General features: G+C 38.4%; 1 protein-coding gene across 8 annotated transcripts in view; it reads right to left on the reverse strand.

The window, feature by feature from the left end:
- Positions 1–21,284, reverse strand: part of rgs6 (regulator of G protein signaling 6) — a 79,822-nt gene extending 58,538 nt beyond the window's left edge. For 6 of the 8 annotated variants that reach the window (XR_014200261.1, XR_014200262.1, XM_082147503.1 and 3 more), the window contains exons 1-2: positions 20,946–21,284; positions 16,991–17,103 (exon numbers count right to left, since the gene is read on the reverse strand). Coding sequence is in view for 6 of the 8 variants with exons in the window: in XM_082147503.1 (XP_082003629.1) it covers positions 16,991–17,074 (84 nt within the window). In the remaining 2 variants the exon portion in view is untranslated. The other 2 variants (XM_082147498.1, XM_082147499.1) reach the window with 2 other exon arrangements.
- Between the last annotated feature and the right edge of the window lie 4,851 nt (positions 21,285–26,135).

Here is a 26,135-nt window from a genome sequence, read left to right on the forward strand (position 1 = left end):
CCTTTTGATGAACAGTCTATGACACAAAAAGCTCCACGTTGACAAGAGCAACATTACCGTAAGCCATTTGGCTGTGGTTATTAGAAACAGAGCAGAATTTCACAATGTCAGCAGGCCTTATCAAAGCAATTAATCACTGCCTTGAGTGAATTACATGAAAAAGCATTCTTCTCACTCATCACATCAGACTCACAAAACACTGATGGCGGAATCTCTCATCACCTCCAATAACATCCAGCTGACAATAAACCCCCGGTCAATGTTATAATCATCGGGACCAATGATTCAGGCTGGGTCCTCTGCCTTTAAATACAGGCCCTGTACTTTACAGCAATAGTGGGAAGCATTTTTAAACAAGGTGAGGTGCATTTGCTGCAGTCCTGTTTTGTGCTTCGTCTGGTGAAATGGTACAAACACCCTCATTAGGGCTGACACGCCGGCATCCTCCGAGGGCGCCCGGGAAAATTGACAGGCTCATTACCGCAAGTCTCCTTGAGTGCAGAGATTGTGTTTAAGGAGAGATGACAGTTCTATTTACCCAGAGTGCCTCCGCTTTACCTCCACTCTCACATGCCGAGGAAAACACCGCTGATATGGGGATTTAGTGTTTAAAGGTAGGCATTGTACTAAGCTGCTCTTAATATGGCACACTAGAATATGCTATAAGCCTTTCGGATTGTTAGCGCATGTTAATTGACACATGCAGGGACTTGTGGCCCCTCTTTAATCCATTGTATTCAAACTCTCATGAATCTGACAGAGTGCTTTCTCCTCTTTAAGGAACCCATCCAGTGTGGTCTGAATTCTTGGGAGCCGCTGCACTTATATTTGATAAGTGAGTCAAATACTGTTCAAGAGAACCACTGTGATCGTTAGGACCCTGTCACTCACATGAGAGAATGAAAGCTCAACAGACATCCCCTTCTGACTGAGATAAAGCGGACGGACGGACGGACGGACGGACGGACGGACGGACGGACGGACGGAAAGACAAACAGAATGATAGACAGACAGACGGACGGACAAAACAAATAGAAAAAGTAAATGAATAGCCAACTGAATGCAAATTTGCAGTAATTACATACAATAACTTTACCCACACATTTATGGATTTATAGGCAATAATGTTGCTGCCGACCTGTTTGCCAGAAGTCATTTTCACATTTTCACAGGTAAAATAGGTAAAAGTAAAGTAGGGGTACATGTTGATAAAAAGCATCCCTTGAATGTGATTAGGATAAAACTTAACGCCAGATAAATACAAGAAAATGTAAAATATATTTCTTCAAGGTTAAGTGGATTATCAATAAGTAATTGAAGATCAGAAGACTGGAGTCATATGGCCACCATCATCCTGCACAAACTAACCAGCAGAAGCTTACTTCATCTTTACAGTACACTCACATCTTTACAGTACACTCGCATCTGACAGTGGAGAAAGGAAGCTGAGTCAGATCCGTGGGGTGGATTTTGCAATCAGTCATTAAAGGCATTAGGATCATTATTCTTCAACTGAGAGCGGAGACACTTAAAGACATTATAATGTATACATACAAAAAAGACGTGCATCTGAAAAGCAAAATATGAATTAGTGCAACAAATAGTTCGATTTTTTTTATTGGTCAATTTAGTATGCAGCATGCATGGCACACGTGCATTTAACAGCAATTTACAGTCTCATCAAATTTAATCTGCTGTGTTAATTTTGGCTTAGGGCCAGGTAACATTTGTACAAGTGGCCTAATATGAGAAAGAGGGTCACTTATCCTATTGTTGTTAAAAAAAGAAATAAAAAAAAATTACTCCAATTTATTCAAGAGGGAAAATATGATTCACAGTTTACATCTTTATTTTATTTATTTGCTTTGTTTTTATTAGAAGCCAATTATATAGAGGCCATTTTGTGCGTTACAATTCATATTTCTAAGTGGCTCCTCTCCATTATACAGTCGCAGTGAGTAGCTAGCTAAAAGAAGTGAGGCAACTAACTTTTTTTGCGTAATTTTATCCATTCAAATTTTAGATTAGTTTATTCATTCAAAAACTCAATGTTTCTGTGCCATAAGATTTGGGTTTTAATCAAATGATAAATTCATCGATGGTCACATGTTAAAAAAAAAAATATAATGTACCCTTAGCTTATAGCTTATAAGGGGGTAGCTTATAACATGGCAAGCTGCATTTAAGTAACCCAATAACACTGGAATATGCCTTAGCAAAAATATTTCTGAAGTTTAGATTTGAAAGTGTGTCTAAGAATTGTTCCCATGCACCAAAAAATATATTACTCCCAGAAGAGATAAGCACCACAGCAGCAGCAACCATGTGTAAAGCATAAAGCTGTGTGCGAGTTTGCATGTGTGTGTGAGAGAGAGAGAGAGCGGACACAGAGTGTAGGAAAGCGACAGGAAGACAAGTGAAGAAGAAAGACAGAAAAAAAATAATGTTTGTGCATCAGTGTGACAAAAATTGAGAGCAATGGAGAATATGTGAATGCCTGTGCATAGTAGAAAATAAAGAGACAGAAAAGAGGAATAGGGGAAGATGAAATGGGCAGCTGAAATTTTGCAGAAAGAGTGAAAATGTGAACAGGCTTGTCATTTATTTCAGTATGATGGGCTAATGAACAGTGGCTGTCATTTGAGATGGATTGTACCGTGTCCAGGTCTTAATAGAGCCCACAGACGGAGGAGAGGGTGAGATTTATAAAAGCTATACTTATCTCTTGTGGGCAGAGCATCTGCTCAATCTTGCTTTGTTTTTTGTTTTTTTAATGCGCATGGGCATATGCCTCGCGTTCACACTGAAAACTGGAAGCATATGGACGTGGTACAGACAGACCTCAAGTGATTTGATGTCTCCAGTCCACAACAGAAGCTCAGCCTGGGCTTGCCCCACTTTGTTGACATGTAGCTAAAGCAATAAAAAGGTGTGAAGCACACCAATATGCTCATATTTAATATATTACAGATGACATTGTTATTAGCCCTGTCAAAGCTAACGTGTTAATGTATGCGATATATTTAACACAATAACTTGTACGCAAGTAAGTTCACCCTCATTTTGTTCCAAATTTGTACAACTAACTTTCTTCTGAACACAAAAGGTTGGCATAAAATTATATATTTTTTAGCTACGTCATATATTATATGACTTTATAAATGATATATTTAAGTCTGTTCTGTATGATTTCTGACTGGCACCATGAAAGCTTATTTCTATATCTCGCAACTGCAACTTTATTTACATTTATTCATTTAGCAGACACTTTCATCTAAAGTGATTTACACAAAGTGAATCTCTCAAAATGACTTTATTTCTCATAACTGCGACTTTATTCCTCACAATATGACATCTCTCACAATTGCATCTTTTCTCTCATAATTGTGAGTGACTATATCTCACAGAGTCACTTCATTCCTTATTATCCTTATCCTTTAAAATTTATTTCACAATGACAACATCATTCATAGAAAATGTAAAAGGAATGGTTCAGCCATATTACTCACATTCATGTCTTTCCAAACCTGTAGGCTATGACTTTTTTCCTCACTGGAATATAAAAGATGTTTTTTTTAAAAGCCCCCCAAAAAAACATACAAACATTCCCCTATACAAAGAAAGTCAATGGGGTCCAATGTTATTTTGGACCCCATTGACTTTCATTATAGGACAAAAACAGTGCAACATTATTTAAAATATCTTTTATATTAAACAGAAAAAATAAATTCTGTCATACAGGTTTAGAACGACATGAAATGATGATGTTTTTGAGAACTATCCTTTTAATGCAAATGTCAGTAGAGGACCTTATCAGCGGCAATCGCATCTTATTAAATAGTTTTGTTTTTTTAATTGAAATGCACAACTCTCATCTAAACTGTTAAAAACCACTCACTGCACACGTTCCAAAGACAGGCCTGTACTTTCATGTCACAAAACAAATGAACACAGAAATCTGAAGGCGGCTCTCACACTTCTGCACATTTTCTTCTGTCTCCCTTAGGTTTTCTTCACAATGGACAATGGACTGCAAAAGCATCTTAATGAGCTCTTAAACTGTCCCACAGCTGTCTTCATCAATCATTCATGCACACACACAAATTTACAGAGATGCGCCCTTCAATGCCACCCTCTAATCCTGCCATCCCACACTTCAATTATTTATCCATCACCCAGCCTGGCTTTCTGGCACTTTCTTTGTGATTACAACACTTGTCTCTGCGGCGTGACTATGTTAGACAGTGCAGTAAAGCGGTGCTCTGACCATGTTGAACCAACCTGGATTAAATGCACTGTTACACAGGGAGCTAAAATAGGTTTGATTTCAGAAGCTGCCTTGAAAGAATACAAAAGAATAAAACTAATGTAAACTGAGGTTACTGCTTTTTTCCCCTGTATTAAACAGGAAGGTCCCAGGTGGCTGGCATACAGAATGCCATCGAGGTGCAGGCTGTGACTTAGTGTGGATGGTTAAAATGCCAAGGGCAAGGGTTTCATTATAGCTATGCTAATCCTTCAATGCTAAATGCTGTTCAGATAGCCTCGCCTTTAATAAATACAACATCAAATGTCACTATCAATCCTCTTCACCTATATCCCCATTTTCTGCTCCCTATTTCACCTTTTCGTCCATATTTTAAAAGAAGAGCAGCCCACTGGGACTCGATTGCAGCTCACCAATTCAAATAGCAACTGGCCTTATCGGTGTCTGCCAGTTGAAACACTTAAAAGGGAGTGTGATGTCAGAAGAGACATTCATAATCAAGGGTACTGCATTCTGGATCACTGAGGCTTTGAGTTTCTGTTAGATAAGAGAAGCATTTCGCTCTCAGCCAATACACTGACTGCAACACATCATCAATCCGTCTACATGACTTATGGGAACAAAGATCCTCTGCGTCAATCAGCCACAACCAAAAAAAGACCCAGGCTCATCTGCTATTCCTCACTGAGGTTACAAGATGTAATATCACAGGCCTAAATGAGTTGTATCCTAAAGGCTCATTCACAAGAACCAAGAACAGGGGTCACCGACCTTTTGACATTAAGATCTATTTTTAAACTGTCATATCATCCCATGGGAGAAAAAAAAACTGGACACTGTTTTTCCCAGCATGCACCACCACGTGTATAAATCATGCAAATTACTGCTCACTGTTTACTGTTTTTGGCTTTATTTGTTCTGGTAACAGAACAAATTTATACAATGTATTATTCTAAGAGCAAACAGCAAAATAAAGTAGACTGAACTACATCACTGCCATGTGGGACTCACTAGTTTACTTTCACAGCACTTTCTTATCTAGCTTCTTTGGCCTCTATACTGCTCATAACTAAAAATCTGTGTGAGAATCAGTATGAATTACTGTAGTATTTTGGCATTCAAATGTGAGGTAATTTTACATTGTTAACAAACAGATTTAATATTAATCTTCCTCACTCTTGAGCCAAAGATTACCCCACATGTGACACCTGACCTACTGAGAAGAGCTGAGGGAAGAAAGGATTGAGGTACTGTAAGCATCTACTTATGCAAAAAACACCTCCAAACCAGACCAGAAATGTGTGAAGTTGGTATTAGAGCGAAAGGTTTTGAAGTATCCATTAAAGGTGCAGTAAGCGGACATTTTAAAAACACTGTTGAAAGTGGATCGGACCGAGCACTACAACAAACTTGTAGCCAATCAGCGGTAGGGGGCGTGTCCATTCATGATGGGGAGAAGAGAGGGAGCAAGAGGGTGATTTGAAGACTGTAGAAAAAGAGATGGCTTAGAGACATTACAAAAGAGAAAAGGGCAGAAGAATATCAATGGAAAAAAAGGGTTATGATCAGGCAAGAACTTTAGGAGGACCCATGTAGCTTTCCAGCGCTGGAGAGAGCCAAGCGGGACGGCCTGAAAACAGACGCAGAGGTTGCATTGTTTCTGCTCCATATGCGAGTAACATTGGTTTTGAGTGTCATTAGCTACTTTTACATGGACGCGTTTTGCTTCAATCTGAATGAATTCATTCCGATTGATGAATCCGAACGTAGTGTTTACATGAACGCTAAAAAAGTGATCGGGTTGATGTGCTCATTTATATGTCACAAGCTTCTGATCGGATTTAATCTTTTCACATTCCAACACTGCACGAATATAGAGTTTCCCCGCTGTTGTTGCATACTAACCATCCTCCTTTTCTTTGTTTTAAAAAGCAAACTTAATATTTACCTATTTCGCATCCTAATTATGCGAGCACATGAACCGTTGAGCCGTGCTGCTTGTATTTATCAAGGAGTAAAGCGTCCCTTCCCGTGCCCAAAACTGTGTCGTCTGCAGATGAGAGTCTGAAACGAGGACTGTCCTGCTCCACTTCACAGATGATGAGTGGTAAGAGAATTTCAGAATGACAGGACACTCATTTATGACACTTTATTCATCATGAGGACCAACTCATTCCGCGCATCATACGTCATTACGCTAGGGTGACCATATTTTAGTTTTCAGAAAACAGGACGGGGGCGTGGTTGATAGGTCGGGGGCGTGGTTTGGGAGGCGTGGTTAAGGGGTGGGGGCGTGGTTGGGGTGAATGCATCAAAAAATACTTGACAAATGCATTCACAACCTTCTATGTTATTGTACTTTAATACATAAAGTAATACATCCTTTCCATTCAATGTTTGGCCCGCAACAATAGAATATTATTAAAAAAAAGTTTAGCTTTTAACACCTTTTACATGACACTATTTCTTTTCATGGCCATAACAGGTTACAAATCTACTACTAAAATAAAAAATCTACTACACTATTTCAGTAAAAAAAAAAAACTATTTCAAACCTCCTGATGTTCTCTTAGCCTATACTTTCTTTATGTGGGCTTCTACTTCGCTAGCACCTTTATTTGACACTGACACGTATGTTCCAGCTTTGCAGTTCATGCATTCTGCTTTACACAGTTCCCGACCGAAACGAAAAAACGGGAATTTTCTCTGTAAATCATCTGTGAATTTACATTTGGGCTTTTTTTTACGCCGTTAGCTTACATCTTATCTCGCACTTGACCGTAAACTGAAGCGTCGACCGTCGAGTCCTGGTCGAGTCACGCTGCTAAAATTGAAATTCTGTGTCTGTGAACGTAAAGTCCGCCTACTTTGATTTGATTGATCATTTCAAATTCTGACATTGACGAGCAGTGTGACAGACCAATGAGGCTGAGATGAACACACACACAGGCCTCTGTATTCTGACGTGCTCTCTGCTTGCCGCTGCGGATTGAGGAACGCGCTGGTTATAACAAGACGGAGTGAAGCCGAAGCCGGTTTCATATGTTTTGTGTGCAAAGGCAAGCATGTAGGCCTATTTAAAGTACACACTTAATGGCACAATGAAAAATAATGAAAACCAGGACATTTTCATCACTTTATAAAAAACAGACAGGACGGCCAGGACAGGACTTGAAAACAGGACGTTTGGTCACCCTACATTACGCTATTTCTACGGCATTGCACATGCGCAGTACTCTCCAGTTTCGGTTCTCAATCCAATCGAGTGTTTACATGTCCTCTCGATCGGATTACAAAAGGAATGAACCACCCCTTACAATCCAAATGAAATTTTAATCAGATCTGGTCAATTCATTGTTACTTTTTTATTCCGATTGTGCTACTGGCCCGATTACAATCGGATTTTAGGGTCCATGTAAACGCAGCTAGTGTTTATCTGGAGCTGGTGAGCTGCTGGCGGCTAACAACAAACTAGCTTGTATATACTCTTGTGTACTGTATGTAGATTTTTTTGCTTCCTTGTCATTCGTTTGTCATCTTCGCTTTATTTTTCACAAAGCATTATTTTTGCTGCACTTCAGCTATGATAAAGAGACATCCACTCATGCATTGCGGAGCAATGAAGGGAGGGATGTGTTTGGGTTGATTTCAAAAATCAACAGTGGCTTCCTGCTAGTGTCTTTGACGAGCAGCAGTGTAGTCTGGGTAAAGTTCACATTTATTAATAATGGTCTAATGAACAGCACCTGTTGCCAGTCTTTTGACCTGACAAACCTCTTCAGTCTCTCTTCAAAGTCATGGATCTCAATTACAAAAAAAAAAAAAATCAATAGCAAGAAAACCTCTTCATTACCCAATAACACAGTTTAGTCTTGGGACAATTTTGCTAGGAGACTGGTAAGCATGAAGAAAGTCCTAGAGAATTCCATGAAAAAATGATATTTTATACTCTGAACACCTCAGAAACCCCCTAGAAACACTCTAGTAACCAATCAGAATACATTTACTGAACAGTTTACATTACTGTGTAGCCTATACTTCAAAATGATGCCAACTCTACACATCAAACATCTGCTGAGTGCTGAGACATGCTGTTTGGTGAGATTCATTGCCTAACCTTTAAGAAAATGTGTGTGTGTGCTATCTTTTTAGACAATAAACCGTTAGATAAATTAAGAACCAGGTGCTCTTTTGAGAAGGTGAATTGAAAGTACAGGTGTATCTTTCTATTGTTCCGAGGAGCCTTCAATCCAAATCTTTACGCCTAATGCGTGAGGCTTGGCTCGGCTCATAACGGATTCACAAGAAGTGGTCTGTGCACACCCATAATATGAATAGGTCTTCATGCCATTTTCATAGAATGGCTGCCTTTGAAATGGCCGCCTTCATTATGCTTGTGAAATAACACCTTGGAAAGTAGGGCTCTGGCTCTTTTTAACTGCAAATGATGTGATTGTTTCAGCATTCAATAACCTTCATACATCCTTATGCTAATGTAGCCCAATAGCGGATTGTCCAGACAAAACCGTGTAGTGCAACAATATCAGCATCTGTTCTTATTCCAAGCCAAAGCACCACAACAACCGAGGATGCTGATTCTAATCTCATAGTGAAATTAAAGGGATGGTCCACATATGGAAATTGAAGAATGTTGGTCACCAGTTTCAGTTCCCATAGCCGTGTTCAACTTCATTCAGCGGTGTGCAGACCGATTGGCATTTGACTTGAAGCAGTGCATGCAGGTTAGAAATATTTTAAGCGGCAAATCTCGCCGATCTTTTGACTTCAATTGTATTTTTTGTCAATATAATGGAAGTCAATTATATTCCTCCAAGATTCTTCAAAATATCTACTTATGTTCCACAGAACAAAGAGTCGTGCCGGTTTAGAACAACATGAGGGTGAGTAAAAAATGACGTGGACTATCCTTTAATTTTGATAGCTAGCCTATTAGGTGAAAGAGTTTCCTATTATGCCCTTTTATGAAGTCTTGATTTTGTTTTTGGGGTGTTCTAGAATATGTTTTCAAGCTTGATTGTTAAAAAAACTCATTTTTCATTATAGCTCCCCTTTCCCCAGTCTGGCTCGAACACGCCGATTTCGATAAAGCCCTTCTTTCCGAAATACAAAATGTGCTGTGATTGGTTAGCTGGCCCAGTGTGTTGTGATTGGCAATTATTGTGAAAAGCGAGAGCTTGCAAAATCAGAAAACAAGCTGTTCTCTATAAAATGTGCAGCAGACAGATAAACTTTGGGATTATAAATGTTCAGGTACAGTGTTTAATATAAATGTTAACCACTCTAAGTTCGTCAGCCTTAGGAAGGTCAAACAAATGAGTTTTGGAAAAGGGGTGGATAAAACAGCATCTCTTCGACATAGCCACAACATTGTCTTCTTTTATGCAGCTCAGCCAGGCCTCGCACTTTTTTTTTGCATATTCCGTGGGCGGAGATTATTTAAATGAGTAACATTGTGACTTCATAAGACTCGCAAAAATCTTGTTGTAGTCCAAACGAGTCGTTCGTTGTAGTTCTTGAAAAGGGGATTCTGTTCAATTATATATCTCCCTTTGGAGTGGACTTTGAGCTTTGTAATCTTCCAGATCTTTTTTTATGCTTAAACGGCAACATTACAGACTAACTAAAGTTGAAAAAGTGAAAAAGCATAATAGGACCCCTTTAATATGGTACAATAATTGATTTGATTTTTATAAATATTCATATGAGGAATTATAAAGTAATGCACCTCGTCTATTCCAGCCAATCCACATATATTGTAAAACAGAGATTAGGATGCTAGCTCCACCCGCATCCTGAATGCCCTTCATATTGGAGCGTTCCGCCGGGATACATCATCATGTCGTGACAGCCCTTCAAAGCCCCAGCAGATCAATAACTAAATGACTCTTTTTGTGTGCAAACAAACAATCAAAGGGTGAGAAAAACATTGCCAGAGCTGCTAAAGCCCTGAAATATAGCCATTTGGGGATGAAGACAGGAGCTAACACGCCCAAAACAGTAAGGATAAAACATGAGACCTTCCTCTGACCTCAAATGAAACTGTATAATTGCTTATTCAAGGGTTTAATTCAGTGCGGTGACTTCCTTGAACACCCCTAAAACAGTGCAAGTTTTAGGGGTGCCACAAATCCTTGCCACTTCCCCAAATCCCTTTCAACAAATTGTGTACAAATTCAGCATTCTATTTCAATACCAAACTCATGCATGTGCTCGCTCGTCCCAAAAGCCAGACAGGAGCCTTTAGCTGGATGCAGCATCTGAGGATAAAGAGGGAAACATAAATTGATTGTGTCAAGCACCAAACAATATTTGCAGATTATTTTATGTGCAGAGGCAAAATGCGGTTCATTTGAAGGATGGCGAACTCTATTATCTGTCATAAACGAATTGGTTAAGTGTAGTCTGGCTATCACCAGAACAAGCTCAAGCGACTGAGGCATCGAGCGATTTTTGCAGGTTGTGCAAAAGGTTTTGCAAAAAACATGAAAGTGAGTGGTGTTTACACCCACTCGAGCGAGTTGTTTGCTAAACTAAAGAAGCCATTGAGCGTCGTCGAGAGGTTAAAAGGAATTGGATTGGATTAAACCCACCAATAGCGCGCCAGGTGGATAAGCCAGTTTGTGATTGGTCCCCGCAAATTTGTAACAGAAGCAGGATAGAAGAAATGTACAGGTTTCCCAGTCTAGGTTAAGTGTAGAAAATACCACAAATAAGAAATCCACCCAAAGAAATACTTGCCCAAATAAGTTCAACAGAGCTTGAAAGAAATAATTAACAGAGCTGTCAGAATTCACACAAACACTCAAGGACAAACCTGCTCACACACATAAGCAAAAACACCAGAACAAAGCAATTATGGGGCACCAGTCCTTTCCGTCTGCTTGTGTGAAGTGGTAATGAGGAGCATATTAAGTTACTGTACTGCTGTTTTATAATAAGTCATCTCAATGCATCTGTCCATCTACTACAGTACCAGAACGCATAGCTATTCTTCAGCGTTTCCACACCGCTCGTTATATCATTACCCTCGCTTCATTTTCATGCTAAATAAAATATGGAGAGAGACATTTTTCACTACGGTTGTTTCTATTCGAGCCAAAAATGGCCACTGTAGCGCAGACTATGGATGACAGTAATTAATTACAGCTGAATATGGTATGATAATAGGCCTGACTGATATAATTAGCTTCAAGAGCCCCCAAAGTATATTTCTGCCCACCTGGTTCATCCTTTATACCTGTAATTAAAAAAAAGATCATTTGGGAAAGATTTGCTTTGTTGCCTTTGATTAGATCTAGCAACGTTCATCATGTTTTTGTCATGGTCTCTCAACAGGACACGGTAGCGGAAAACCACATGAAAATGCGAAATGGTGGTCGTCTAATTTTTCCAATGCAAAGGTTGCAAGAAGGAGGCCTGACCAAGAAAATTGATTTACTGAAATCCTCACACTGTTCTGTGACCACTTAAACTCCAGATACAACCCAATTAGCATAACTCTGAATATTAAAAGTGCCTGCTGAATGGAAAATAATTTACTAAAGTATCATAATCATACAATATTTAATTCATTACAGTAATCTTTTTGATCATAAATTGGCCTATCAATGTTTTTTTTTTATATACAGTAGAAAAAAAGCTAAAATAAAAATAATAGGTGTTCAAACAACATCATTATTAGAGTTAAGCTCCCTGGTCCGGGAACTTTGTGTGTGTTCTTGTAATGTAATATATTTTTTAACTCAAGAGTCACTTGGGTCGCACTGTTATATTCCCTCCGTTCAGACAGTCACGCAGATCTGTGGCTACCTGCAAATCATTGGCTCAGTTCCCTCAAAACAAAATGAACAAAGCTTCAGTGGTTCCCAAGTCAGCTATGTTTTCCTGAGATGAGCGGACAGGAAAATTGCCTGAGCTTTAGCTGTAAACATGAAAGTGAGACATAAATCTTGTGTAAAATATTTGTCAGTTATCTTCTGCTAGAAAACTGAACTTGATACAAATGCCACAGCATGCCAGACTCCAATACTGTCTGGCTAATTTATTATTTCGCTGTTGGTTATTCCAGTTCTGACATAGTGAGCCCATCGCAGTCTTGAGTGAGAAATCTCTTCTGTCGGCATATAGCTGCAATCAACAAACCTACACGGGCCACTGACTAAATAATTTATGCCCGTTTCCAAATTACAAAATGAGCATACAAAGAAAGGTTAAAAGGTCCATGCACTGTTCAGTCATAAAACGACATCGATAATAGAACCAAGGAAGACAAGTGAAACTGACAGTGATTTAAAGGGCATCTGAGGTCAGCACAGAGCTGGAGACACGAGAAATGTGACAGGAGAAATAAACATGCTTCTGTATCCATCCCTCTGCCTGATTAATTCACAATTCCAATGTACAGAACTGTTACAAGGATCTCTCTTTTCCCTAATTATTATAAGTACATCCATTTATTTACATAGAAATCTTTTGTAACATAAATGGCTTTACTGACACTTTTGATCAACCTAATGTGTCCTTGCTAAATAAAAGTATTAATTGAATGATAGTGTATATCTTTCATTATATATTATATATATATTTAGCAACATTTCTCACAAGAAAATGTAAATGCACTGACAGCTAGGCTTGCACATGCCAGAGATGAGGAATTGCATGGGAAAAGACTTTCATCAGGGCTTATATTGGAAGAACAGCTTTCCATTCTAATTGTTGTTTTGGGGGAGGAATCGGCAGATACGTTTCTGCAGAGAGAGGCATACAAACAAATCCACATATCTCGCTAGATAAAGCTGCCCTGGGAACTGTCATAAGAAACAAGATCCAAAGAATATTACGTTTATATATTACAATAAAGCCTTGAAGGTTGCCAGAGAAAGTCAAATGCACAGAACAACTCTAAAAACAACTGCCCCAACAGAATTGTTGATAAGCGTGTCAGATTCTCACTTATTTCTGCACTTATTTGAAAGGGTCAGTGGATGTCAACGATACAGACTAACCTGGAGGCATTTTGTCTCATTATATTACATCAGAAGCAAATAATAACCCCCCATATACAGTCAATACGCTTGATTTGAAATCATTTTCTCTGCCTTTTAAGAATCAGGAAAAATAAGAGTAAAAGACAACCTACTGGTAGTGGCCATTAGTGTTGAGGAAAGTTACTTTTAAAAGTTACTCCCCAAAAAAGCAACTAATTGCATTAGTTACTTTTTATGGAGGCGTTATGCTACTTTTGTATTATTTGTTCTCACCAGGGCTGGGCTCCGTACTGGACTTATTTAAAAAAAGTTATATTTTTCGCAAATGTAAAGGCTCTTTCACACCAAAAGTGAAATGAATAAGCCTCAGGCTGAAGGAAATGCAAATTCACACCTGTTCAAATGCAAATTCACACTTTCAGCTGTGCTGTCATTCTGGATTGGTGCAGAATAAGATGCAGGAGGAGAAAGTTAAACACTCTTACTTCAATAAAAACTAAAAAAATCAACAAATGTGATGTTCATCTAAAAGTCATTTTTGTTTAGTATGGTTGAACTGGATCATCGAAGATCAGCAGGAAAGATATTGCTTAAAGAGATTAAATACAAAATATATTTGTGTTATTTACAAATTAATTTTTTGCAGGTTTGCATAATATTCTGTGTTTGCATTTCAATGTTTTTATTCATTTTGAGGAATACTGATTCTGTTTTTGTGCCAGTGAGTTAAGTCAATGCATGCAGGTGTCAGTCAGTAAATTGGAAAACAAAGTAACTTGCATTAGCTATTTGAAAAAAAGTAACTATATAGGATATTCTGTTGTAAATTTAAAAGTAAAGCATTACTTTACAAGTTACTTGAAAAATGTAATCTGATTACATAATTTGCATTACTTGTAATGCGTTACCCCCCAACAGTGATGGCCATACAACTGTTATTCCATGTGCAGGGGGAAAAATGTCTTTTTCAAGCCGTAAGAACACAGCATGTGCTCATGCACCATAACAGAACACACTGAGGTTGCTGTCAGCTTCAGAAAGGTTGACAGAGGTGCATATTGGGATGAAAAAGGTATCAACAAGCCAGTGAATACTCTCTCCCATAATATCATCCTCTGTCTCTGCATTTCTCACACATTGTAATGATGTTCATCCCTTGGGGCTTCGCATGTTCTCCTTAATGGGTAAATTCATCAAAGTCAGTCCTGTCTCGCTGCGCATCCAGGTTAATTGTGTCTGTTTACACATGCATGCGCTCTCTTCTCCTCTTAAACCAGAACAAAACTCAGATGAGGTGCGTACCAAGACACAACATCCACTACAACAGTATGCAAAAGAGCATAGTCAGCCATCACTACATGGGTCACAGCGAGAGAGAAGGACTGTGGACTCATTTTCTTCCAGAAGAGAGACTTCCATGCCATCACTCTAGACTGTTTGTTTGTTTGTTTCTACACAGAAGAATGACAATCACTATGAACTCATGCTTATGCCCTAGGGACACTGGGCATTTCTTCCATGTGCCTAGAGCATATTGTGAGCCATCTGGTGCCTATCTCATATCCCTGTGAGGTAGTAAGCGACCAGAGGAACGGCAAGCTATCAATCAAACAGCCAATGAAATCATCTCATTGCAGGTCAGTGGTCTCCATCCAATAGAAGTTCCACACCGATCCGATTGACAGCTGTAATCAAAACTAGACATTTTTTCTTCTTGTTCACCACAGCCACATCTTAAGTGCCCCATGTCATAACAAGAAGTACTAAGATCCACTGATGTACATTAAAGAACTGTACAGCCTAAAAAAAAAAAAAAAGCCTGTTGATACTTCCGTTTTTATTCATAAACATTGGAGTCCAAAACTGGTCTATTATTATCAACATATTACCTGTTATGCTATTTATTAAATGTATAGAGAACACTGCAAAACTTTAAATAAGTCTTTTTTGGTTTGACTTCCAGTTCAAATATCTAAAAATGTTTTCACTTGTTTTTAAATTGTATATACTTAAAACAAGTGCATACACTCATTAGATGTATTCTCAACATTCTCAGAAAATAAGTCTTAATATCTTATGGTTTGCTGCTCTTCAAGTAAATGTGTCTTGTTTCAAGGAATTTCGAAATTTTAACTCGAGATTAAAATTTACGAAATTTTAAATTTGAACTTTTTTACACTTTATACACTATAAAGTGTAGTAATATCACTGGTGTACTTCTCAATGCCATGGATTCTTCTCAAAAACATTTAATTTAGATATACTCAACAAAGGGTCTCCAAAGAGTTATTAGTATCAAATTTGTTTGCGTCTTATTCGCTTAATCTTAAAGGTGCACACTCCACCACAATGTTTCTCTAGCAATTTGGCAATGACTCCAATCTCACTGCTGTTGGGCTCAATATCTCTGCGCCAACTTGAGCTGACTATTTCCACTCAGATAGAAACAAATCATTTGGTATCAAATACGCCTCACTTGGTTTTCCATAAAAGACTTTGTTGTAAGAGGTCCCTGCCTAACCGGTCAAGCAGAAAGATGTCACAAAGCAAGTACAGTAAATAAGAACAGTTTCTACAGAAAGAAACTGATGTTTATAGAGATGTTTGGGAATGCTAGCACTATGAAACATTACTCCCTGACAGTTATTTTCTCCTCTGAGATCAGAATTCGTCTTAAACGCCACATGATCGAATACGACAAACTGGCATGCAAATGTAAGTCTCTTTCTCTCGTGAAACGTTTAGAACTTTAAAGGTAGGGTAGGCCATTTTTTATAAACACTTGGTTGAAACTCTCGTCACATCCTGATAGTAATCAATAATGAAGTGGTCTAAATATATATATTTTTTACATATATTTTCCGTGGAAGTCTCAGGACCAAAATATTTTCGTCCAATCATTGCATTCAGTCCGAATGCATGTCATTACCATAATTAAGAGATGGCAACCCGTGACATTCAACCCGGAGCTGTTAACGTACTCGGACTTGGATTTTTGCATTTCTGTCAACACTATCAACGCCGAAATGAATCTGCAGCAGTCATATTCAATTATATGAATTGGCACAAGAGCTCCGAAATTCGTTTACGTTCATTATTATTGTAATGTTATGTGCTTTGAGACATAAGATAATTTAACGCCATCTCACGTCTGATGCTTTGCAGAATCTGCTGTGTGCGTTAATGTGTTTTGAAGGAGGCACGGCTTTGGGAGCGTTCTGAAGGGAGGGTGGGATCTTATGCTTTCAAAGCTAGCTCGCTATTGCTAGCCTCTCCGAAATTGCCTATCCTACCTTTAAATGTAGGTTTACCAAAATAGCCAGAGTTGGGATAAGAAATGCACAGCCATAAATTCTTTACATTATAAAGGAACAGTTTGTGTTTTCAATATGCTTCCAAGCAGACACTTGCACATAGATCAGGCAACTTCTATTTATTAAAAGTGACCACAGGGTCAGGAAGGGAATGAAATATTCTATACACAGAGAAGCTGAATAAATATCAAGGGATAACAATGCACCAGCAAACAGACAAAAACTCATTCAAATTCAAATCCAGTACTGAGCAATATTCATGACTCTGTGTGTCTGCCTTGCCCTCATTGTATATATATTTGCTGACCGAATTTTTGACGCTTTCAGGCATTAACTTGCTGACAAGACTTTAAAGATGGCAAATCCAAAGCATATAAAATGTAAAGGCAAAGCAGCAGTACCTTCCTGTAAGCAATCATGTTGGGTGAGTCGTCATCTGGGTCAGCCACGCCCACTGCACCTTGGTCCTGAGAGGCCTGAGCCATTCTTGGTCTCTTGATCTCTCTTTCTGTCTCTGTGGGGAAAGGACAGAACAGAAGACAGATCAGTCATACAGAATTCCAGTGTGCCAGCCAGACAATTAATTAAATATCTACAGGTTTGTGTAAAAGTGAGCTAAAGCACAGGCAAATATTCTCAATGAAAAATGTCTTAAATTTCAGTATGTTTCTCACAATACTATCAAAGACTTGGAATAAAACAAATAAAGCCATAGACTAATTTATGATGCTTTTTATCTCTTTTGGAGCTTCAGTGGTTCATATTCACTTTCATAGTGTGAAAAAAAACATTTGGGTATGCATAAAAACTAAAGAAAGAAAGTCACGCATCAGGGTTTATTGTAATCAGGGGTCTCAAATCTTGTTCACTTTCATGCATTCAATTCGAACATGTTGATGATACACATGAGAACCAATGACATTCTTGCAGAATTTCTTGTTCTCCTCCTCATGTGTTGTACTTGTACAGTATGTGTCAGATTTCAAAGGGAGGGGAAATTTTCAATAAACTATGACTCAAATTTCAGACTATTAGTCGCACAAAGTTCAGATGGCTTCAGAAAATTCAGAATATAGCAGACAATTCATGTAAACCTCCTTTTTTGACCTTATATTTAATGTAAGAGCAGTCGCGGCCTTTTGTAACTCAAATGTGCGTGGCTTCCTGTATCGTTCACTTCCAGTTATTTTAGCTGTACAAGTACAGTGTGCTATGGTGTTTGATAGGCTATGATAGTCACAAGGGCTGTGCTAAGTTTGCGTGCTAAGTGACAGCTGAATTGATGACGTAAAGCCAATAGGCTAGTTTTGTAAGTTCATGTTTTTGCCCTGCGAAAGACTATAATGGCTAAAAGTCAGAGCTAAGAGTAAGACTGTGTATCATGATGCTGTATTATTCTGCTACATATAACGAAATGGAAAGATCACTATTTTTTAAATAATTAAACACTGTGATGTCGAAGTTGATATCATGGCTTTATATATGGGCAGACACATGCATGTGTCATTCTATTATTAACATTTTACCAAAATCAAGTGGAGTTACAAGATTTTTGACCAGCGAATGTCGGACATCTATGTTTTGTCCGTCATTAGAACGGCCGCATCTGAGGCAGTAAGTGCATCGCATTACGTTTTCATTAAGTTACAGATTATAAAGTTCATTGGAGCTTTGTGGGCGCTACGTTTTTTCTGTCATTCGGCCAAAAGCTCATGTTATCAAAGACAGAAGTGTGACACACAGGCTATATAAGACTATTTAGTACTTGCTATGACTCCACGGCAAATAATAAACTTTCTGCTCCTCAAATAGCCTATACATAACATTTATATAGTGTTTATTGAGTAAAGAAAACACTCTACATGTTCAATCAACCAGTCCTTTATTTAACCTTTCATTGCAAACAAGCAGAGATGGTCTAAAGATACGCTGCATTTCTTTCAAACATGAGTTAGGTTTAGTCAAAAGTTATTTTTAATAGGTTTCATTGGTTAAATAGGCCTATTAATTTGCAAAAACCCACGGAAAGAAGTAAAGGGTGACCACATTTGTTTTTCAAAATTGAGCATGTGACCGTGATCCTTACGCATTCATCATGTCATAGAGCACGGTATAGCATGTGAATATCGTAGAGAACTTTTAATCTGTGATTAAATTAAATTCTAATTTTGGCCACCTCTGAAATAAGCCATATTACCTGAAAAGTTCAAGTAAATAGCAAGAAATCTGTGTTCTTTCAAGGACGTGCATTTATTGCATGGATGGAGATGAGAAAGAACAATGTAGGCCTAGCTATGTCTGAAATGGTTGAATGATAAAGTTTATCCACAGTTTATCTGTTGATCAGATGCACGTGAAAGTTGCGTTCTTTATAGCTCATTATAAAAGTTTATTCCGTTAAATTTTCTCTGTTGTAGTGTAGGCTACATGTTTCAATAGCTCAATCAATAAATAAGACATTTGTTCTGGAATACCGAAATTGTACTTAGGAAATTCGTTGGTAATGGCCGCCTCTAATTACCTTAAATCAGAAGAATCACTGGTGGTTGATTATGATTTCACTTTTCTAACTTTAGTTAGTGTGTAATGTTGCTGTTTGAGCATAAACAACATCTGCAAAGTTACAATGCTCAAAGTTCAAAGCAACGGGATATTTGCTTTTAAAGAAATAGCTTTTTAAGGACTACAACAAACGGCTGGTAGAGACTACACTAAATTCCTCCCGGGTAAGTGACATCACCAACCCTAAAATGTATATAAACCCTGCCCCCGGAACACGATTTATAGATTATCAAGACAGAATATGCTAATTAACGACTAGAAGATAACTACACATAAGTAAATTCATCAACTAACCATTCAGAAACGTCCTGTTGCATTCTACATGTCACTTCTTCTTGAGTCTCTCCATCTTTGTCTGAATTCGGTTTGAACATAAAAGGCTAAAAAAAAATTAACATTTTCAGTGCATGTCTGTGTGTGTGCAAGCTGTTGAAGCTCCGCCCCCTGTGCTGGGAGCAGCAGCTCATTTGCATTTAAAGGAACAGACACAAAACGGTGCGTTTTCGCTCACCCTCAAAAATGGACAATTTTAACATGCTATATAAATATATCTGTGAGGTATTTTGAGCTAAAACTTCACATACACACTCTGGGGACATCAAATACTTATTTTACATCTTGTGAAAAGGGCATTATACCACCCCTTTAAGTGTCATATTATGAACGCCGTGGGATTTAGCTTTAGACATTTTAGCATCTAATGGGTTGCACAGAAAGCGATTAATCGACCAATCATAATTGGAGTCCGCAGAGAAGACCACAGATATGTTTCCAGTTTCAGATAATGGAGCAGGTATGACATAGGACCTACACATCTTTATCTACAGCCTACATACGTGTTCCTGTCAAGAGCAATAATACAGCAATAGCCTAGCATTCTAATACAGAATAATATTCTTATATTTACTTTACATAATCAAATACAACCAACCACAAATAGCCTAAAACTGTATGCACAGAAACCCAAACGCCGCTAAAACAACACGAAAACCTAACTGGAAAACGTAAAAATAAAAAAAATAAAAAAATAATATTAACCCCGAAACGGCCTATTTTAAAGATGCAAAACACATAATCATTTGCATCTCAACAACTGCGGGAAAAGGTCTTTGTTACTATAAAAAAGACAGACTGAAAGGATAAGAGGCTCCATGCTTTTCGTCTTCTTCGTCACAGACTGTAGCCTACTTCACTTCACTGCTGTGTTGTGTGTATCACCTGCACGAGTGTGTGTGCTAGAAAATACTCAAGTATGGTCTCCTCAAATGATCATTGGACTTATTAGTAACCCTGAATTGATTATGCTTTTCGACACGCTGGCCACATGAGGAGCGTTGTAACAGCTGTTTGTGATCAACACCAGCGAACCTAAAGGTAGAACTGTGGGCATGATTTCCCAGCGCCGCATTGCACTACAAACATGTGCAGCGATTTTTAAAAAAGACAAACAGCTGCTTTCAGAGCGCAATTCCCCACTGGAACCCCGTCCCAATTCACACAGCACTCCACAGAGCGATGCCGAATATAGAGGCAGAAACCCCTGTCACTGAAAGACACGCTCGCACTCACTCCCTCCCGCGCGCGCACACACACACACACACAAGCGCGCACAGCAGGGAGCGCGAGGCGACAGGATGATTCACTTCAAACTCACCAGCACTTCGGGAGCCACTTGAATCCAGCGCTGGACATGACAATTGATCGTTTAGTGCGAGCGAACATTGGTACAAGTTTACAGTGACACCCAGTCACACACACACACACACACAACTGATAACTGGAAGAGCGCATTACCTTAGTAAGTACCGCCTCGTCCACTCCTTCTGAGCTCGATTTCCCCTCCTTAGCAACCAGAAAAGAGCAGGTTCATGATCTAACTGGCTTGAAGAGACTGTGGTGATGATGATGATGATGATGATGATGATGATGATGGGGTGTTGGTGGGGGGAAGATGATGAAGAGAGAGACTCTGGAGCTGTGCAGCTGTGGAAAGCACTGGGTTCCTTCCACTCTTTCCGTGTCTCGCGCGCACTGGATCCCAGCGTGGGTGGTCGCTGCGTGGAGTGAAGTGCTCAGGTACAGTGTGAGGATCCTGGCAGGTGTGCAAACTCAGTGTGAGAGTGTGTGTGTCAGAGGCAAGGAGGGAGGAGAACAGAGGGTGGGGGTTTGGGGGTGGAGTGTCTCCCTCTGTAGTTTCTGGCAAGCAATTCTGAAATATGTATGTTTATTAAGTGAGAGAATGCTTTTTGTAGGCATACCAATTGAGTAATCCCCTCTTATTTCTGCATTTCTCTCATTAGGACATCTTGCTAAAAAATTAAGAGGATTAGGGTTTAAGAATAAATTATAATAAGCTCTAGCAGTTTATCAATTTATTCTTAAACCCTAATCCAGTAAGAAGGAACAGTAGTACAGGGGTCATTTTTGTCTTTACTAACATTCCAAGTCGACCATATCATTTTGGCACTTTGTGTGCTGAAAACAAGACTGTTAGAATAAAATGGTCCCTTCACACATGAAATGAGCGACAAGAGTTGTTCACTGTGCTCTGGTGCTCTCACACACACAAACTGTGAACAGCGAGTTTTTGCGTTTGTGTTTAAACTCCCCCATTCTTCAAGAACAACCTCTTTGCAAAGCCTGCAACATGTGACATTTCACATAAAATGTGCCGCTCAAACAGTTTAGTGTCAGATTGAAATGATCAAGGATCCTTCAGAAGGACGTGTGGTGCTAAACAGCCTAAATAACCAGGTTTGACATACCTCATCACATATTTCTTTAGTTGTTAAGAAATAATAGGATTATAATACCTGAAGAGAGCTAACAGATCATTCTTGAGCCGCAGGAAAACAACGCCATCATGCATCAGTGATTGGATGTCACCGCACAGTCTCAAGCCCATCACTAGCAACTGTCCTAACGTAACAGGAAGCAGATTGAGAAAATATAGTAATTTCATGCTTTTAAAGGAAAAATATCTGGTATTATATAATGAAATATTAGTGATTTTATTAATATGGCTTAATTTTTTTTTTTTTTTTTAAATCAGACTACACAAATAATTTTGACTGGCCAAGATGTCTTTCAGAGCTTCACAAGAACTGGACTCGGGGGAAAGAGAGGCAGTTTATTCTGTCCTTCTTAATCAGTGAGTCTGGCAAACCTGTGAGTAAAGATATTTCATCAGATGAAAAATTATTGACCACAACTGAGCTGTCTCAAGACGGCTAGTGGGACGCCATCTTAACTCACTTTAATCAAGCTGAAAAAATAAATGCTCTTCGGACCGGGTAGAAGTCCTGAAAGCTACAGTTTTTTTTAATTGTGCATCAATTTCTTTTATCTGAAAAGATCAAGGAAAATCTAACTTCTCATGATTTGATAGCTTTAAAAGGAAAGAGGAAGAATAGATCATCACATCTGGATGATACTGGGAGCCTGAACAAGTCTATTTTTTATGTTTCATGTATTCAGTTCCATCCCATGGTTCTGAAATGGATTAGACAAACAGAAAATGGGGAGAAATATTCATTAAATGCCCTACAAGTATTCATCCACTGCAGAATGTCACACATCTGGACCACAGAGACCTCACAGAGAACACAGTTTGTCTCCTGTTCTTGAGCAAGCCTGCAGGTCCACTCATGTAATTCGGTTTAATTTGTCTGCTGCATCCCCTCTTCTATCCCATGCACACATATCCTCTCACACCCAAACCACCCTTCTCTTTTTTTTTCTTCCTACTGGCTCTTAATCGGCCTTCTGGCACAACAGAGACGATACATACCCACAGGGAATCCTGATAGAGTTCTGGAAGTCGGTCTTTACTTTTTGTTATGTTTTCTTCCAGTTCTGACAAAATATGATGCAACAAGGAGTGATTTATAGAAAGAGAGAAAAAGTGCACCTTGTAACTTCACAGAGTAGGTTGCCGGTACACATATAATTGGAGTTACTGTGTCTCTGAGAAAACTGATATATAAAACATCAGAGATGCTGTTGCTCAAGAACGTTGTGTTTCCAGTCTGCATATTTCTAGCTAGGGCCATTGTTATCAATTAACCCTTGACCAAATAGCAAGTACTCTACTTTGCAGAGAACAGCCAGGAAAGGGCTATTTATCAGTGCCAGGAAGTGTCCTTTATCGCACAGTACCCTAGCCAGCCCCTTCCTGAGCCCTATAGGTGTTAACACAGCTCCTACATTATTTTTGGGGCTCTCTGTCCTTCATTGTTTTAGTCAGGAAGTATAAAAGAGTCATGGCTGAGTACAACAGCATTTACACACAAGTCTATACTTTGAGACTAGACATATTGGTAGTTTTCAAGCTATAGTACAAGAAACTTACCCAACACTGTGATTCAAAATACAGATAATTTGATACAAACATGCATTAGCACATGCTCAAATGCTCTCTTTCCAAAAATCAATACCGTCAGAAGCCATTAGGCAGGAGTAATTGCTCATCATGTCTGAATCACAAATGTATTCAGCCAACCACTCACTCAAAGAGGCATGTGTACACACATATACAGTCATAATGGACATTGGCGCATAGCAACATCAGCACAAATTGACAGTATCAGAAACCCACCCACTCCAGGCTAGATTAATTATTTAGACTAGTGAGAGATGCAAGAAATGCACAGAGGTGTTTCCCTATCTCCAGTAGCCTAATCATCATCTTACTAAATTAGCTGCTTTTTCCATTCATGTGGACAAGAAATTATCTTCTGTTGAGCTGCAGGATGAATATCTGTTGCAAATGCAAGTGTTTTCTCCTTGCACTGAACTAGAGACATTTCTATCGTGAAAGTAATGTTTCAGTGTGCATTAGGTAACATGTCACAAGAGTGTTACATGTGCAGTGCATTTATGTTCTTTCTTACCAGAGACCTGCAGGAAAGGGCACATGTTGCATAAATGCCAATTATTAGAGCAGGTGGCTAAGAATAGAAGACAAGTGTTAAAGTCTGACTGTGACTAAAGTAAAGAGGACTCTAGTAAGGCTGTTCACACCAAGGACGATAAATATAAAGGCGTTGAAAATTAGCGTCCTGCGTGGACAGGTCTCAAGCAAATGCATATGGTTCGTCCATTGTAATTGTGATGTCCATGTGACATATCAAATACAAATTTTATAATAATAAAAAAAAGATAAAGATATAGTTCTAAAAATCGTTCTCAATATTAAAGAATAGCAGAGTCCACACCACAGCTATAACAGCACAGAGAAATATTGTTGGAATCACTTTCAAAACGATTTGAGAAAACAACATAAAATTTCTTTTTCTTTTTTCTTTTCTTTTTTAATCAAACAGTGGTTTTAAATGAATTCAGTTCATTAAAAGTTTCTTAAGAATAAAAAAAAAAATCTCTGCTAATGCTGTAAACTAGGCCTTATAGGGAGCCCTTAGCCTACTATATTAAGTTGCTATTTATTTTTAGATATAAGAATCAACATTCAATTAACAAATTCTATGCAAACATGTAAACTGCACATAAGGCAGTTTTTGCATTAACTTCTAAATCTAATGTTTTTACTCCAATTCGTTATTGAAATATCATTTACACAGTGGCTGTGACATTTATTTGAAACATAGGCCTACATTAAATAATCAAGACATCACTAACAGGATAAGTAAAATATAATGAATATAGGCTAATATAGTGCATATATTTAGCGAAAGAGTTCATTTCTATAGCTGACTAACAACATCACTAACAGGATAAGTAAAATATAAGGAATATATAGTCTAATATAGTGCATATTTAGCGAAAGAGTTTCATTTCTCTAGCTGACAAGCTGCGGACACTGACTGACTGCCTCTGCCTGAGGTAACTTAGGCTAGATGTAATGCTGCGTGGGATTGTTTACAAGCTATTTTACTTATGTTTTTCCGCCGTTGAAACACTGATTTAGCGATTACACGAGATATAACACGTTCAGTAAGTTGTACTGTATCTTTCAACAAACCTTCATATATGTTTATTCATGTTTATCAGGAAGAGATGATCGTTCACTCGCGCTCGCTGCTGCTTAAACTGAGACGCCTATGGTGATATCACGCCACATTAAAGAGCTTCAAAACGGCATTTTTATAGAGAGCTCTAGTTTAGTCTCATCTTACCAAAGGACACGTTTCCAGAATGCATAATTTGTCTCCAGGTTGTCCATGGCAAACTTCAGTCTAGCTTGGTTAAGTGTCTCTTTTTCAGAAGTGGAGTGTTTCTTGGGTCAGCAACCTCACAGTCCATTCCTGCATGTGCAGGGCATACTGACCGTCTTCACTGAGACATCAATCCCTGTCTTGGCTAAATCATTCACTAGTGTTTTGGCAGATGTTCTTGGGTCTTTAGAAACCTCTCTCACTAGTTTTCTTTCCAACATATTTGAAATCTTTCGCTTCCTGCCTCTGCCAGTCTTGTTCTCCACTGTGTGGGTCTCTTCAAACTTCTTGAAAATCCTTCTCATGGCAGTTCTTGACTTAAAAATGCTTTGATAAATGTGTGTATCCTTCTCTTTTGTGAGCGTTAACAATTATTTTTCTCAAGTCTAAACTAATTTCTTTTGTCATTGCCATGATGGCATATAAAATACATATTTTACTAGTTACTAAGATACTAATCCTCAGCTTAAAGTTCAATTTAAAGGCTTGGATGATTAATTAGGTTAATTAGGCAAATCAATTGCATAAAAAAAAAACATCTAGCTCTTTACATATGAGCTAATTAAACTAATAATTTGGTTAATTACAGTGACAACGAATTATGAACTCACTTTTTGTATATAGCCTATTCATATAATGTAGAGACTATAATATATTAACTATAAACTAATAGTTTGCAAATGATTTGCAAGTACTTTATTACTGTATACATATTATAAAGTGTTACCAAAGATGGGGTGTTTTTCATGACATTGGTTCTTTATCCAATTTCTATCCTGGTTCTCTTCTATTAGTGCAAATACTAGAGAGC

This window comes from Leuciscus leuciscus, assembly GCF_965113295.1.
Source record: "Leuciscus leuciscus genome assembly, chromosome: 19".
In the NCBI taxonomy this organism is placed as follows: Eukaryota; Metazoa; Chordata; class Actinopteri; order Cypriniformes; family Leuciscidae; genus Leuciscus; species Leuciscus leuciscus.